Source organism: Littorina saxatilis, linkage group LG13 (genome assembly GCF_037325665.1).
Source record: "Littorina saxatilis isolate snail1 linkage group LG13, US_GU_Lsax_2.0, whole genome shotgun sequence".
Classification (NCBI taxonomy): Eukaryota; Metazoa; Mollusca; class Gastropoda; order Littorinimorpha; family Littorinidae; genus Littorina; species Littorina saxatilis.
The window spans coordinates 33,733,304-33,747,528 of NC_090257.1; the positions used below are offsets into that span (position 1 = coordinate 33,733,304).

At 40.8% G+C, this 14,225-nt stretch overlaps 1 protein-coding gene across 1 annotated transcript in view; it reads right to left on the reverse strand.

The window, feature by feature from the left end:
• The window catches only part of LOC138945874 (neuroligin-4, X-linked-like), a gene marked incomplete at its 5' end in the record, with an annotated part of 80,350 nt that overhangs the window by 30,222 nt on the left and 35,903 nt on the right, over nucleotides 1-14,225 (reverse strand). The window contains 1 exon segment of the mRNA XM_070317394.1: nucleotides 1,356-1,488. Coding sequence (XP_070173495.1) covers nucleotides 1,356-1,488 — 133 coding nt within the window.

A 14,225-nucleotide genomic window follows, 5' to 3' on the forward strand; every position in this document is an offset into this window, starting at 1 on the left:
CGAAAAAGTTTGAAAAGACGCGAAAAACGAAGAACCAACCAACCAACATAGGGGCCGTTTTCATGGGCTAGTAACATAGTCAGTTAAAAGCCCGCTACTAACTACAGCCGAACCAAGCCGAACTAGGTCAGCGAACGTTCGGCGAATGTTACACCGTGCCTGGTTCGGTGTACTAACTAGTGGCGAAATGTATCGGTGACACCGGTCATAAGATCAAGAAATATCACGTGAAAAGACTCGTGATCCGTTGACAGCGTAATAGCCGTCAGCATTGTCACTCTTCAATGATGAAGATACAACAATATTCAACCAATGAAAAGTCAGTTCGCCGATGACGCGCCGAATGTTTGCACGATTTTATCGGCGAACCGCGAACGTTACAGGTGCAACCCAAAAATAGGGGAATCCCCTGATTTGATGACGTCGCCTAACGGGCTTTCTGTCGAACGTGTCAAGTGCATATCAGCAATCCGGCGAAATCGGGTTTCATGAGAAAAAAAAGATTTCAATCGGACGACTGTGCCTCGCCCGGGGAGGTGCCTGGGTACAGTGCCGCCCTCCCTACGTCTTTTTCTTCTTCTTCTGCGTTCGTGGGCTGAAACTCCCACGTACACTCGTGTTTTTGCACGAGTGGAATTTTACGTGTATGACCGTTTTTACCCCACCATTTAGGCAGCCATACGCCGCTTTCGGAGGAAGCATGCTGGGTATTTTCGTGTTTCTATAACCCACCGAACTCTGACACGGATTACAGGATATTTTCCGTGCGCACTTGGTCTTGTGCTTGCGTGTACACACGAAGAGGGATAAGCCACAAGCAGGTCTGCGCATAAGTTGACCTGGGAGATCGGAAAAATCTCCACACTTAACCCACCAGGCGGCCGCGGCCGGGATTCGAACCCTCGACCTTCCGATTAAGAGGCCGACGTCTTACCACCCCGCCACAGCGCCCGTCCGCCCTCCCTGCGATAACCAGAGTCGGGTGACGAAGCGGTGGTCCGACTGTCACTTTGTGTCCACGGCCGAGGTGCACGAACCGAAAGTGGGTGTCACCCAAACGGGAGAGAACAAACCGCGGGGTCTGTGTCTGTATCTGTGACAATACGTTGAAAAACCACTTCTGGCATTTGATCAACGGAAGGAAGGGAGGAGCGCATATAAAGAAGTCATAGACTGGGTGGAGATGAGATTTAAAGATCTCCACAGATCCTGCCAGAACTTGATCGTCTGATTTGTTGAAACCACAATAATTCTCAATTTCAACCAAGCAAAGACCGCCGCTGGCTCCCCCCCGGTTGGTAACTTTCTCGTGCCTCTCGGCCCATCAAACCGGCTGACCAGAAAGGCCGACTCACCTGAATCTCCTCCTCGCTGTCCGGAGCGGTGGCCTCGGACTGTGTGGAATAGGAGAAGGAGTACAGATAGGTGTCGGCGGTCTCCGAGTGGTAGTTGGCCGTCTTGATTAGGGGGGCCACGTACTGGCCGTCACTGCAACAAGCACATACACCATTTATTTCATTGATTGCATGCAGCATTATTATTTGTAATTAGCTGAATAAAAACCGTTTAAACCAACACGCACTGACATCAGTATGATGAAGGCTTCGAAATATGGAGGCAGCAACGAGGGGTAAAATTGAAGAACAGTAGTGTCTCTTTAACCTGTTCGCTGCCAGGAAATATTTGTAAACAAAGCTTTACCTGTGTTTACCTGAATTGACTCCTTACTGTGTACCCTTGATGTTAAAATGACACACACACACACACACACACACACACACACACACACACACACACGCACACACACACACACACACACACACACACACACACACACGCACATCTGTTCAAGCTCCTCCCGTCCGGCAAGCGCTTCCGCGCTCTGAAGAGCAGGACTTCTCGTTTCAGAAACAGTTTCTTTCCTGAGGCAGTCCTTGCGGCCTCAATGGTGGATCGTTCTTAGATCTGTTAGATTTGTGATATGTGTCAGTTAAAGTTTTGAAAGGGATCGAGTATCCTTAAATGAAATATCTTAATAGATGTAAGGGTTGTGTCCTTTGAATAACTGTGTTAGCATGTACTCGGATTTATTATAGGCCTATTGATGACTATATTTTTAGATATGATTTTAGGGAATTCATTTATCTTTATCCATGTAACCTGTGATTACTCCTGTCAAATTGGTGCGGCTAAAAGAACAACAAGTCCGTTTTGAACTGTCTGGTTGGTGTACACATGTAAATAGGCCCAGTGAAATTGAACACTTTATCTGTACATATTTATTATGATATAATATGCGTGTGGAAGGAGTGTGAAGTTTAGATGCATACACCATAACAAAATCCTGTGCTTTGCATTTGGTAAATAAACTGTTTGACTTGACACACACACACACACTGTTTGTTCGTCGTTGTTCTGTTACTTCTGTTGTTGTTTATTGAACGGTTTGTTGACCGTTAAAGCAAGTTACAAAGGACGTCAACTGACCCCCTACAGGCAGCGAAAGGACCAAAGGTGTACAATCTAAGCAAATGTGGCCACCCCTTTACAGTTTTTTTTTTATGAACGACCGCGTTCAGAAAGATGTGCATCCTTTTGTCCTGCAAATAAAAGTATTTGTCAGCTGTCGGCTCTAAGTTCCAAATAAGAGAGAGAAAAACCTTCCGCGAACTGCCACAACAGTTGATAATGTTGGTGCTTTATGGTGACGACTTGCTGACCTCACTGACTTCGGTGAACATGTTGCTTTGGTCGTAAAGAAACCCGTAACTGACATGTTGCTTTGGTCGTAAAGAAACCCGTAACTGACATGTTGCTTTGGTCGTAAAGAAACCCGTAACTGACATGTAGCTTTGGTCGAACAGAAACCCGTAACTGACATGTTGCATCGGTCGTAAAGAAACCCGTAACTGACATGTTGCATCGGTCGTAAAAAAACCCACCCGTAACTGACATGTTGCTTTGGTCGTAAAGAAACCCGTAACTGATTTGACGGTACCAAAGAAGACCCTGAGCTTAAAACATGGATCCACATTTCTCGTGAAAAACAACGATTTAATCGTACAGACAGACATACAGGCACACAGATAGACACGCACGCGAATGTAGGTTTCTGAAAAATCATTAATTAGATATAGATACGGCATGCCCCGCTGTTTTATCTTGAAACTATCACTTCAGATTATGTTGCCACATTGCGAGAAAACTAATAATATTGCAGTTGTTATCACCTTAACGCTCGCGTATGTAGGTTTCTTAAAAATCATAACTCAGATATATGGATAAGGCATGTCATACTGTTATTTCTGGAAAAGAGTACCCTAGATTATTCTGCCATATTGCCAGAAACTATTTCTTTATTGCAGTTTCAATTGCCTTGAATCCGTGCGTAACAAGAAAATCAACGAAGCCATCCTTCCGTGACAAAGCAAGTAATAGTGCAGACATGAACTTCATCTCGGGCCGTCAAATTATTTGCACAAAACTCTACTTTCAGAACGTGTGATATACATGTATCTTACTTTTCTTTGGCACAGCAACAAGAATGAATTACTGTGGAAAGCAACTTGGAAAGTATATGATAAGAGAATAGCAGCAGAATCTACCTTCAAAATATGACCCTGATTGCCAGATCGTGACACGTACATTTATTTATTTATTTTATTTATTAAGGAGATTTCTATAGCGCATAACTAAAAGCACTATGCGCTAAAAAAAAAAAAAAAAATTTGAACACCGCCGCGCATTTCCTTCTTTTTGTGTATTTTCACCATCAACTTTGGAACGGTGAAAAAGGCCATCACGGGCCTCAACCACTGATCAAGTCAAGTCAAGAGTTGAGGAGACTCTTTCATACAGTGGAAGACCCCTTTAAAACAATCTCGCAACATCTGAGAAAATCAGGAAAAAGAAGAGACGTTTTAAATGGGGGTACATTTTAAGACTTGAGGGACAGAACTATGGGTTTGATTCTTGCTTTTTGAACGTTAGCCATTTTTCATTGGACAAAAAATAGTAGGGGGGGGGGGGCGTAAAAATGAAGTGTTTCACCGCAAACAAACTGTTGAAGCTGTTCAACACTACATATATATAACTTTGTTTTGCTTCCTTCATGACTTACTTTCCTCTTCTTTGGGTCAGAGCTGTCTGGTAAAAGCGCACTGTTTTTGGCCAAATTTTTTTTCCATCACCTCTCCCCCCCCCAAACACACACACACAAATGACACACGTATACAATCTTTAGACAAGAGTGTCGGTAACAATAACGACTAGGCTACCAACTTCTGGACGTAAAGAAACATTTTAACACCTCGTTCCCTTGGGTACGTGTTAGCCCCTTCATCAGAATCCCGCGAGATACGAATCCTGTTGAACACATGTCTAATCTCTTTCCGTTCGCTGCTCGCAGCTGTTTGATCTAATGTACAAATGTCGCCTTTCCTTTCTTCCGCGCAAACAATCCGTAAGTGTTGTACATGTCGGACACGTGGCTTATAACGCTTGTATAGATAACAAGCTGGGGATGCTCACCGAGACAAACACGTGATTCTGCAAAATTACACGAGGTACCAGATTTAGGGACTGTTTTATGCATCGAAAACAGAGCGTCGTATTAGTGATTTAGCACACCAGGGTTTTCCACAGAAAATGTTGCTACGTACAGTACGATTTTGGCATCCCTCTCTCTATCGCCACCCCTTCTCTCTCTCTCTCTCTCTCTCTCTCTGTCTCTCTCTCTCGGCTCTCTCTCTCTCTCTCACACTCTCTCTCTCTCACTCTCTCACTCACTCACTCACTCACTCTCTCTCTCACTCACTCACTCACTCTCTCTCTCTCTCTCACTCTCTCTCTCACTCACTCACTCTCTCTCTCTCTCTCTCTCTCTCTCTCTCTCTCTCTCACTCACTCACTCTCTTTCGCTCTCTCTCCGTCTCTGACTCAGGGTCCAAAGATGCCCTCTCTCTCTCTCTCTCTCTCTCTCTCTCTCTCTCGCTCCCCCCCCCCCCCCCGGAAAAACATGAAAACGTATGTGCACAATTGCTTCAGAACCACACTAACCTCAAGTTAGCGACACGAAGACGTGGTGCAAAAGAAGAGAAAGACACACCCTGAGAGAACAACACTCTCTCTCTTTCTCTCTCTCTCTCTCTCTCTTTCTCTCTCTCTCTCTCTCTCTCTATTTCTTGCTACACTTTTATTTTTAATTTTTTAATTTTTTTATTTTTTTATTTTTTTATTAATAATTTTTTTTTCTCTCTTTTTATTGTTTTCATCCTCTCTTCTCTTGCTTGTCCCGACGCTTGTTCCTTCTCCCAGTATGCTCTCACGCCGCCCCGTCCGAGCACTCACCGCAACACTCTATGATAACACTCTCTTGCTACACTAATTAGGAACCTCCAAAAGCATCAAAAGAACACCTGACAGCGTATGGGGGGTCCAGAACCTCGTACGCATGTACCTTCAATTGGCTTGACGTCATGAATCGCTTGTCTCCCCTCATAAATGTACACTCCTTCCATGAAAGCAGTTCGGCTCGCCATCTCAGACCTGGCTAAGATAACCCCATAGGGTTGACAAGCTGGGTACATAAATTGCGTAAGTTCTCATCTTAACAGTTTTAATATGATGTTTCTGTTGGTCATTTGGTTGGAAGGCGTCAACCATTCAATGTATTTAATGAGAATGTCGTTGATTTTCTGCTAGCCTTATGTCAACAGCTCCAGGAAAGTGTTCAGATTAGACATGCGGTAGGAAGGCTTCATCCATTCTGCATATTGATCAATGAGAATAGAGCAGGTTTTTTCTGCTAGCCCTACCTCAACAATTCCAGAATGTTGTCTCTGTTAGACATGTGTGTGGAGGGCTGGGTCCAGTCGGTGTACTGGTGGTCGAGGATCTCGTAGACCTTCTGGCGGTGGTACCGGAAGACGTTCTGCACGTATGTTCTGATGATCTGCGTCTTGCGGAAGTCGGAGATGCCCTTGTGGATCTCCTGCTGCTTCAGGTAGGAGTAGGCCTCGTTCTTCGTGATCCCGAACATGACCGGCACTGACGCGAACTTGGAGTTTCGTTCCTGAGGCAGAAAATGAATAGGAGAAATGAACACACACAAAAGTGAAACACAAGTCGCATGACGATCGGTCCAGTAGTTTTCTCGGAATCGCTATACCCATACACACACACACACACACACACACACACACACACACACACACACACACACACACACACACACACACACACACACACACACACACACACACACACACACACACACACACACACACTGTTAGAAATATGTTTAAGAAATTTGAAATTCAGATTTGAAATAGAAAAATATTCCAGTTTCAATTCTGGTAACATTACCAAATTTGTAGAATTATGGTCCCCATATGAAGAGTTGGTTAGGTAATACGCTAGGTTGTGCAGCGATGTGATGGTTTGCGTATATATATGTGTTTTTGCTTTGATTTTTGTTTGTTTGTTTTTTTTTCTTTGTTTTTGTTTGTTTGACGGTATTATTAACTGACTGTAATAGTATTAAGCAGGTAATACGTCCATAATTGTCAAGTACTGTAATCTGCATGTTATGTTAAGCTCCGGCCTTACTTGTATGCGAACGGATGTTATATGTCCGTCTGTCTGTTATGTCCTAATGTTGTATATATATAATATATATATATATGTATGTCTTGTATACTTGCCATTTACATATTTATTACAAATGTTGATGGATGAATGATGATACATTGTAGACGGATGCTTGGCAAGACAAAACAAGTCGCGTAAGGCGAAAATACAATATTTAGTCAAGTAGCTGCCATTTTTCAGCAAGACCGTATACTCGTAGCATCGTCAGTCCACCGCTCATGGCAAAGGCAGTGAAATTGACAAGAAGAGCGGGGTAGTAGTTGCGCTAAGAAGGATAGCACGCTTTTCTGTACCTCTCTTTGTTTTAACTTTCTGAGCGTGTTTTTAATCCAAACATATCATATCTATATGTTTTTGGAATCAGGAACCAACAAGGAATAAGATGAAAGTGTTTGTAAATTGATTTGGACAATTTAATTTTGATAATAATTTTTATATATTTAATTTTCAGAGCTTGTTTTTAATCCCAATATAACATATTTATATGTTTTTGGAATCAGCAAATGATGGAAAATAAGATAAACGTAAATTTGGATCGTTTTATAAATTTTTATTTTTTTTTACAATTTTCAGATTTTTAATGACCAAAGTCATTAATTAATTTTTAAGCCACCAAGCTGAAATGCAATACCGAACCCCGGGCTTTGTCGAAGATTACTTGACGAAAATTTCAACCAATTTGGTTGAAAAATGAGGGCGTGACAGTGCCGCCTCAACTTTCACGAAAAGCCGGATATGACGTCATCAAAGACATTTATCGAAAAAAGGAGAAAAACGTTCGGGGATATCAATCCCAGAAACTCTCACGTAAAATTTCATAAAGATCGGCCCAGTAGTTTGGTCTGAATCGCTCTACACGCACGCACACACACACACACACACACATACACCACGACCCTCGTTTCGATTCCCCCTCGATGTTAAAATATTTAGTCAAAACTTGACTAAATATAAACAAGTCGCGTAAGGCGAAAATACAATATTTAGTCAAGTAGCTGTCGAACTCACAGAATGAAACTGAACGCAATGCAACGCAGCAAGACCGTATACTCGTAGCATCGTCAGTCCACCGCTCATGGCAAAGGCAGTGAAATTGACAAGAAGAGCGGGGTAGTAGTTGCGCTAAGAAGGATAGCACGCTTTTCTGTACCTCTCTTTGTTTTAACTTTCTGAGCGTGTTTTTAATCCAAACATATCATATCTATATTTTTTTGGAATCAGGAACCGACAAGGAATAAGATGAAAGTGTTTTTAAATTGATTTGGACAATTTAATTTTGATAATAATTTTTATATATTTAATTTTCAGAGCTTGTTTTTAATCCGAATATAACATATTTATATGTTTTTGGAATCAGCAAATGATGGAGAATAAGATAAACGTAAATTTGGATCGTTTTATAAATTTTTATTTTTTTTTACAATTTTCAGATTTGTAATGACCAAAGTCATTAATTAATTTTTAAGCCACCAAGCTGAAATGCAATACCGAAGTCCGGGCTTCGTCGAAGATTACTTGACCAAAATTTCAACCAATTTGGTTGAAAAATGAGGGCGTGACAGTGCCGCCTCAACTTTCACGAAAAGCCGGATATGACGTCATCAAAGACATTTATCAAAAAAATGAAAAAAAACGTTCGGGGATTTCATACCCAGGAACTCTAGAGAAAGGGAGAATGTACGTTCTGGCTCACCGATTCCGACAGACCCTAAATATTAACGCAAAATAGGCTTCTGGACTAAACTTTTACTAAAATGAAACATGCGACAAAATCAGAAAAATACTGCATAAATCCATACAAAAAAAATACAGTAAAGTAAGGTTGTTTTGAACCAATCCCGGGTCTGTCGGAATCAGTAACCCAGAACGTACATTCTCCCTTTCTCTCATACAACGCTAAATTTAGTTTCCATTGAAATATTAATCCAATCTGCCCGTCGTCGGCAACACTACCGTATTGATCTGGTAAAGACAAACACTGAGCCAGCGTGTGTTTTGCGAGGCCTGCAAGCTAGTCTTCTATATTCCTCCAATGGCAAGACAAGATTAAATTATGTGATAGCAACAGTTACGTCACGTCCGCCCACCACTTGGTGTTGATAGTAACATAGCCTGGTGATTTTGTCATTTCATTCCGGAGTCGCCAACCGCGCAGTTGTGTTTTCTGTGAGAGAAGTGTTTTTACTGTCACTATATTTGCTAAATATTTATGTCTCAAGATAGCATTTCTGAAGAATTAGAGAGAGAACTTCTTCCTCAAGATATGGATCAACAAAGCAGATGGAGTGTAGAACAACTTGGTATCATTGAGGAGCATATATTTCATCATAATAATTATGTTGATGTATTGAATAGAATGAAAAGAGAAGGGCCATCAGAAAGTAGGAAACTACCTAGATTTCTCTCCCAACCAAAAAGAAAACTGACATCTCTGTATGGGGAGCAGGTGAAAAAACGAAAGGTTATGTCACCAGAAGAACTCCATCAATACTTGCAGTCAAAAGAGGTTGATGTGAGTAAGACAGTTAGGAAAGAAGTTTTCTTTTTTTCCTCAGAGAAAATAGGGTCATCAGATGCTGCTATTGAAAAGCTGAAGGAAGGATACAGGCAGATTCAAAGACAGGAGGCCACCAGTATGTGTTTTAACCTTCAGTATGGTTCTCTTCTGGATGCATCTTTCAAATTCTTTCAGGAAGAAAAGGAACGAGGAATTCACAAAAACAAGTGGGAAGAGTGGTTGCAGGCAAACATTGGCATCTCACCAGCTTATTCACGCAAACTGAGAGAGATTGCTCGTTTGCTGAAACCATACTTTAGCAGGTTTTCTACAGTTGGTCTGTCTTTCATTGAAATCTACTCTCTGAGAAAAGATTTGAAGACAATGTTTGAAAGTAATGAGGAGATCAGAAAATATTGGACTTCTCCCATGCAAGAACCACTACAACTCCAAACACGATCCTCTCAGGTAGAAAACACTCAGTTGTGAGAAGTCAGTCACGGTTGAGTAGAGCGCTCCAGCCTGGAGCGCCAGGTCTTTGTATTGCCTGCTATTGATGTTTCTTCCAACCCGTCACTACACTCAGTTGTGAGAAGTCAGTCACGGTTGAGCAGAGCGCTCCAGCCTGGAGCGCCAGGTCTTTGTATTGCCTGCTATTGATGTTTCTTCCAACCCGTCAAACAACTTCTAAAGGCTGCCTTTTCAGGCGGCCGCCGAGTGCACTTTATGCAAATGACTTGTTTATTGATTCAAGCTTTGACAAGTGTACTTGGTGGCTGCTTTGAAACTCAACAAAGCCTAGTACTCCCCTTTCACAAACACTTCCCAAACGCAAGCAACTTCCTTTTCCCCGCTGCAGTCAGAACAAAGCTGTCATAGCGGGTTTTCCCGATTGACAAAAATTCTTATTACACACTCAGACTATTTGGAGCCGCGTTTATTCTCCAGTGCCCAATTGCATAAGAATATTCTGGTGATGAATAAACGCGCTTTGTGTCATTAGCATCTAAAGATTTCTTGTTTACAATAGTTGTGTTGATCTGATGAAGCGCGGAACTGATCTTAGGGTTGTCATGGTGAAACACTCGCTTCTGAAACAGTGCTTCCTTGTAGTTATCATGCGATATGCTCGACTTTACAACCTGTTTGCTTACACCCTTTGCTTTTTTAACCACCCCTTTCTCACTTGCAACACTGTACATCTTTGCACGCAATCCAACATACTCCTTAATTATCTTCCCATTCATTTCATCTTTCATCTTTCCAATAACCTTCTTGTTAACATTTGAGTGCAATGGTGATTCTTTAGGGTAGTCGCAAGTGTCATAAAAAGAATCTTTTCCTTTTACTGCAGGACTTTCAGCTTCTAGATCTTTGTAAATGTCATCCGCTGGAATGTCAAGTAAGAATGAATCTGTGTCTGTGTAAAGTACTCTCGATTTGGGATATCTTGGTTTCAAATAATCATACAAAAACTCAAGCATCAACAGTTTTGACAACTCTAGCACAGTAAAGCCTATGAATACTGGTTTGTCAAGCTTGACTACAAGTTTTTTCATTAAGATACCATACAGCTGTTCATGAAAGTATTTAAAGTCTTGATACTGTGGTTTGGATGTCAGCTTGATGGCCTCATTTTCTCTTGTAACAAGTCTAACATCCTTTCTCTTGTGTGGGTTTTCCATTGTCTTACCAAAGCAACTGTTGTTCATCAGTTTAAAAAAGTCTTTCTCTGATGCATCAGCGGCTTTGGTTCTCAGTTCTGTGTTTTTCATGATGTAAGGTTTCATAAACTGTTCTTGATCAAATAAAATTATACGATGAACAGCCTTCAAAATTAATCCATGTCTAATGTAAAACTGTAACAGTCTGTAGTGACACACATACTTCTTTTTGTGAAACAGATTGGGCACCAGCTTTGGAGGTTCTCTTGGGTTTACTTTTAACCTCTCAGCAGCTAAAGGATAATCATTATGTAGATCATGAAGTGATAGTGGATAGTCTAAGTCAACTTCTAGTATCCATCCCTTTCGACTGTCTGGGCCTGCTTTTAATATTGTCAGCACAACACATTGTGAAAATGGTCCTGAATAGATCTTAAAGTTCCGAAGTGGAAGCGTCTGACACATTGCCCAACCATACAAATTGTTTGCATCTAGATACATGATGTAATTAGAAGGTTTCATAGGATCAAAGTCGTCCAAGTATTTGTTGTTGGCTTTGCAGTAATTGTGTGAAGCCATACTGATTCCTCCACGTAGTCCATTTTCAATCATCTGAAGTGTAGGTAGATCTGATAGCAAGTCAATCTTTACTCCTGTAAATCTAAGAAATGCATCCCAGCTCATGCCTGGTGCAGATATGTAATGTGAAGATCTAGATTGTAGTGCTTCATACATGTTCTTCTGTAATTCTCAAATATATCTGCAAGTAAACAAACATCAGCCAACAAATATTGATCATGATAATCACCCATTGTATTACATCCTAATTTATTCCATGCAGTCTTAGCGTGTTCATAGTCTTCGTCACTTATACCTTTACCCTTCAGCCGTGAGAAGTAAGCATCCTTTGGTGGTAACTCATCTTCATCAAACCTCTCCCACGAATCCATGTATTCATATGGATAGACTCCCTTTCTAACTAAGTCACTGTCAAAGTACTTACATGTGATTGGGAAAGCAGTTAGTGATGAAGATAAAGACTCAAGTGTTCCCATCAGATGTTGAGCAGAATCGTAGAAGTGTAAACTATTCAGAGTAAAGGCCATGTACTTTTCTGAAGACTGCGCAATGCATCTTGCTTTGTATTCATCAGTTACTGCCTGCATGATCAGATGTGAATCATAACCGCGCAAGTTATGGAAGAAGATTGGAAGCTTCCAAGTCTTAGGATCAAACTTTAATTGTAGATTACATTTGCTGTGTGCTGCTCCTCGGAACTGCCCACTTACATGATCATGATCTCTTACTATTGGATTGTCTGTGTTTGGTGTTAGACTTTGTTCGCATATCCAACACTGTGTGGTAGAGTTAAACTGTTCTTGGTCTTCAGGTTTCATAACAATGTCTGAAAGATTCAGTTGTTTGGAGCAGTCATTTCGCACTTGGTTCATTTGCTGTAAGAAGTTCTTTGCTGCATTAGGTCCTCTGTACAATTGCGGTTTAGAATGTTTACCATCTGAACTAACAACAATAAATGCATATGAACAGACTTGATGATTACTTAGAGTTACTGTTTTAGGTAGGTCTTTTGGTAAAGGTCCTTCATATGGCACAATGATAGATTCAAAGTCAGCATAAACAACATAAGGATTTTCTGTAGTTTGCATACATTCTTAAAATACACTTTGCTGTCTGGCGGTGGTGTTGTTAACTTCACAACCGCATCATCAACGCTCTTACAATGTTGCTTGTGTATAAGTGCTGCATGAATTGATGGAATACGCAAGAGACATCGCCTACAAAAGTCTTGTTTACTATTGGGATTGCTTGTGCTCGCCATCAGTCTACTCATTGTACGAATCAAAGTGTAATGATATTTTACACCATCAGTCATTAGTAACATGTCAACATGGTTAGTATCACAATCACCAATCGTTGGTGAGTTCTTTGATATTCTGACTGGTTTCAGTTCATCTTCTTCATCCCACGTGTAAACATTTACGGTGATGGGTTTGTTTTGCTGTTCAAATTTGTCAATGCTTGTAATGCTGACAGGAAATTCAATACCAGTAAAGTTTAGTTTATTTCTGTATGCATGATAGTTAGACACTCTTTCTGCATTTTTCTTTACACTGTACAGTCTTGCCAGAACACACCACATAAAACATTTGTCATCATCATTCTTTATGTTCAGCACAGCACGTTTTTTGACAAGAGCAGGAGGTAAAGGTATGTAACTTCTACCTCTGATGGGGGCAAATTTACTTAGCTTCAATTCTATTTTTAGAATTTCACCTTCTGACCATCCGGATCCTTTCATCTTTGCATCCTCTGCAGCTTGCTCAAACCGTTTCATCATTTCATCTGCCCAGTTTCCATTCAATTCTGCCATAGAATTAAGTGCTAGTTGTCTGGTTGAAACATGAACTTCTAGCACCTCATCACTGACTGTTTTGTATTTTATTAAACTGACTATCTGCACTTTTACTGGAGGTTCAATCAAGATTGTTTGGAATTTGTTCAATGGCGTCTTGCACACTGGACTGCACATTTTGAGGATCCGTTACTTGTAATTCAACGGTGTCAAATACTGTCGATAAAGATTCTAATACAGAGTTTTCCATCGCTGTGAGTTTGATTTTATAACTCAAAATAAAAATATAAATTAAAAAAATGAAGTTGCTTAGAATTCTTTCTCAGAGCTTCCATTTTTGTTAACACTATAAAATCTGAAATAAAAAATCATTTAACATTTGTACCACGTGGAACTAATTGTAATTCCTCTTTTACAAAGGCTCTTTGCGGTGCTGGTTCTCTCAAGTAATATATAGGTGGATTTGTCTCTACTACTCTCTTGATTTCATGAATGTCAATACTCCAGATTGGATCCGTTGCACGCTTCCTGCTGTCACCCTCAGCTTCACCGGGTGCATATAAATATCTGACTTTCTGATTGAAAGGTAGTAATGCCACTGGTGTTGTTGACTTTGGAGCAACAGGTATTGTTTTCTGTTTGATTGCATCAACTGGTCTTAACCCTGTAGCTTTAAATACCTCCAGATTCATTGCTCTAAGTACTGATGGTAATCTTTTGACCCATTCAGTGTTACGCAATTTACTTTCTGTGTCCAAAAATTCCTGATGGTACTGATATGAAAACAGTTTTTCTGCCAACTGTTTGTTAAAGCTCTCAACAATAGCCTGTGACCTGTGGTTTCCTGGAATACCTCTCTTCACTGTAACATGATGTTTTAACAGAAGCTGGTTGACAGCTCCTTTAAACTCCTTACCATCATCGCACTGAATCATTCTGGGATACTTTAGTGGTCCACGTCTGTAAATTTCTTGCAGGGCAACAGCTGTAGCTATAGCACTTTTCTCTGTCAACGGTTCAGCATCTTTGTATCTTGTTT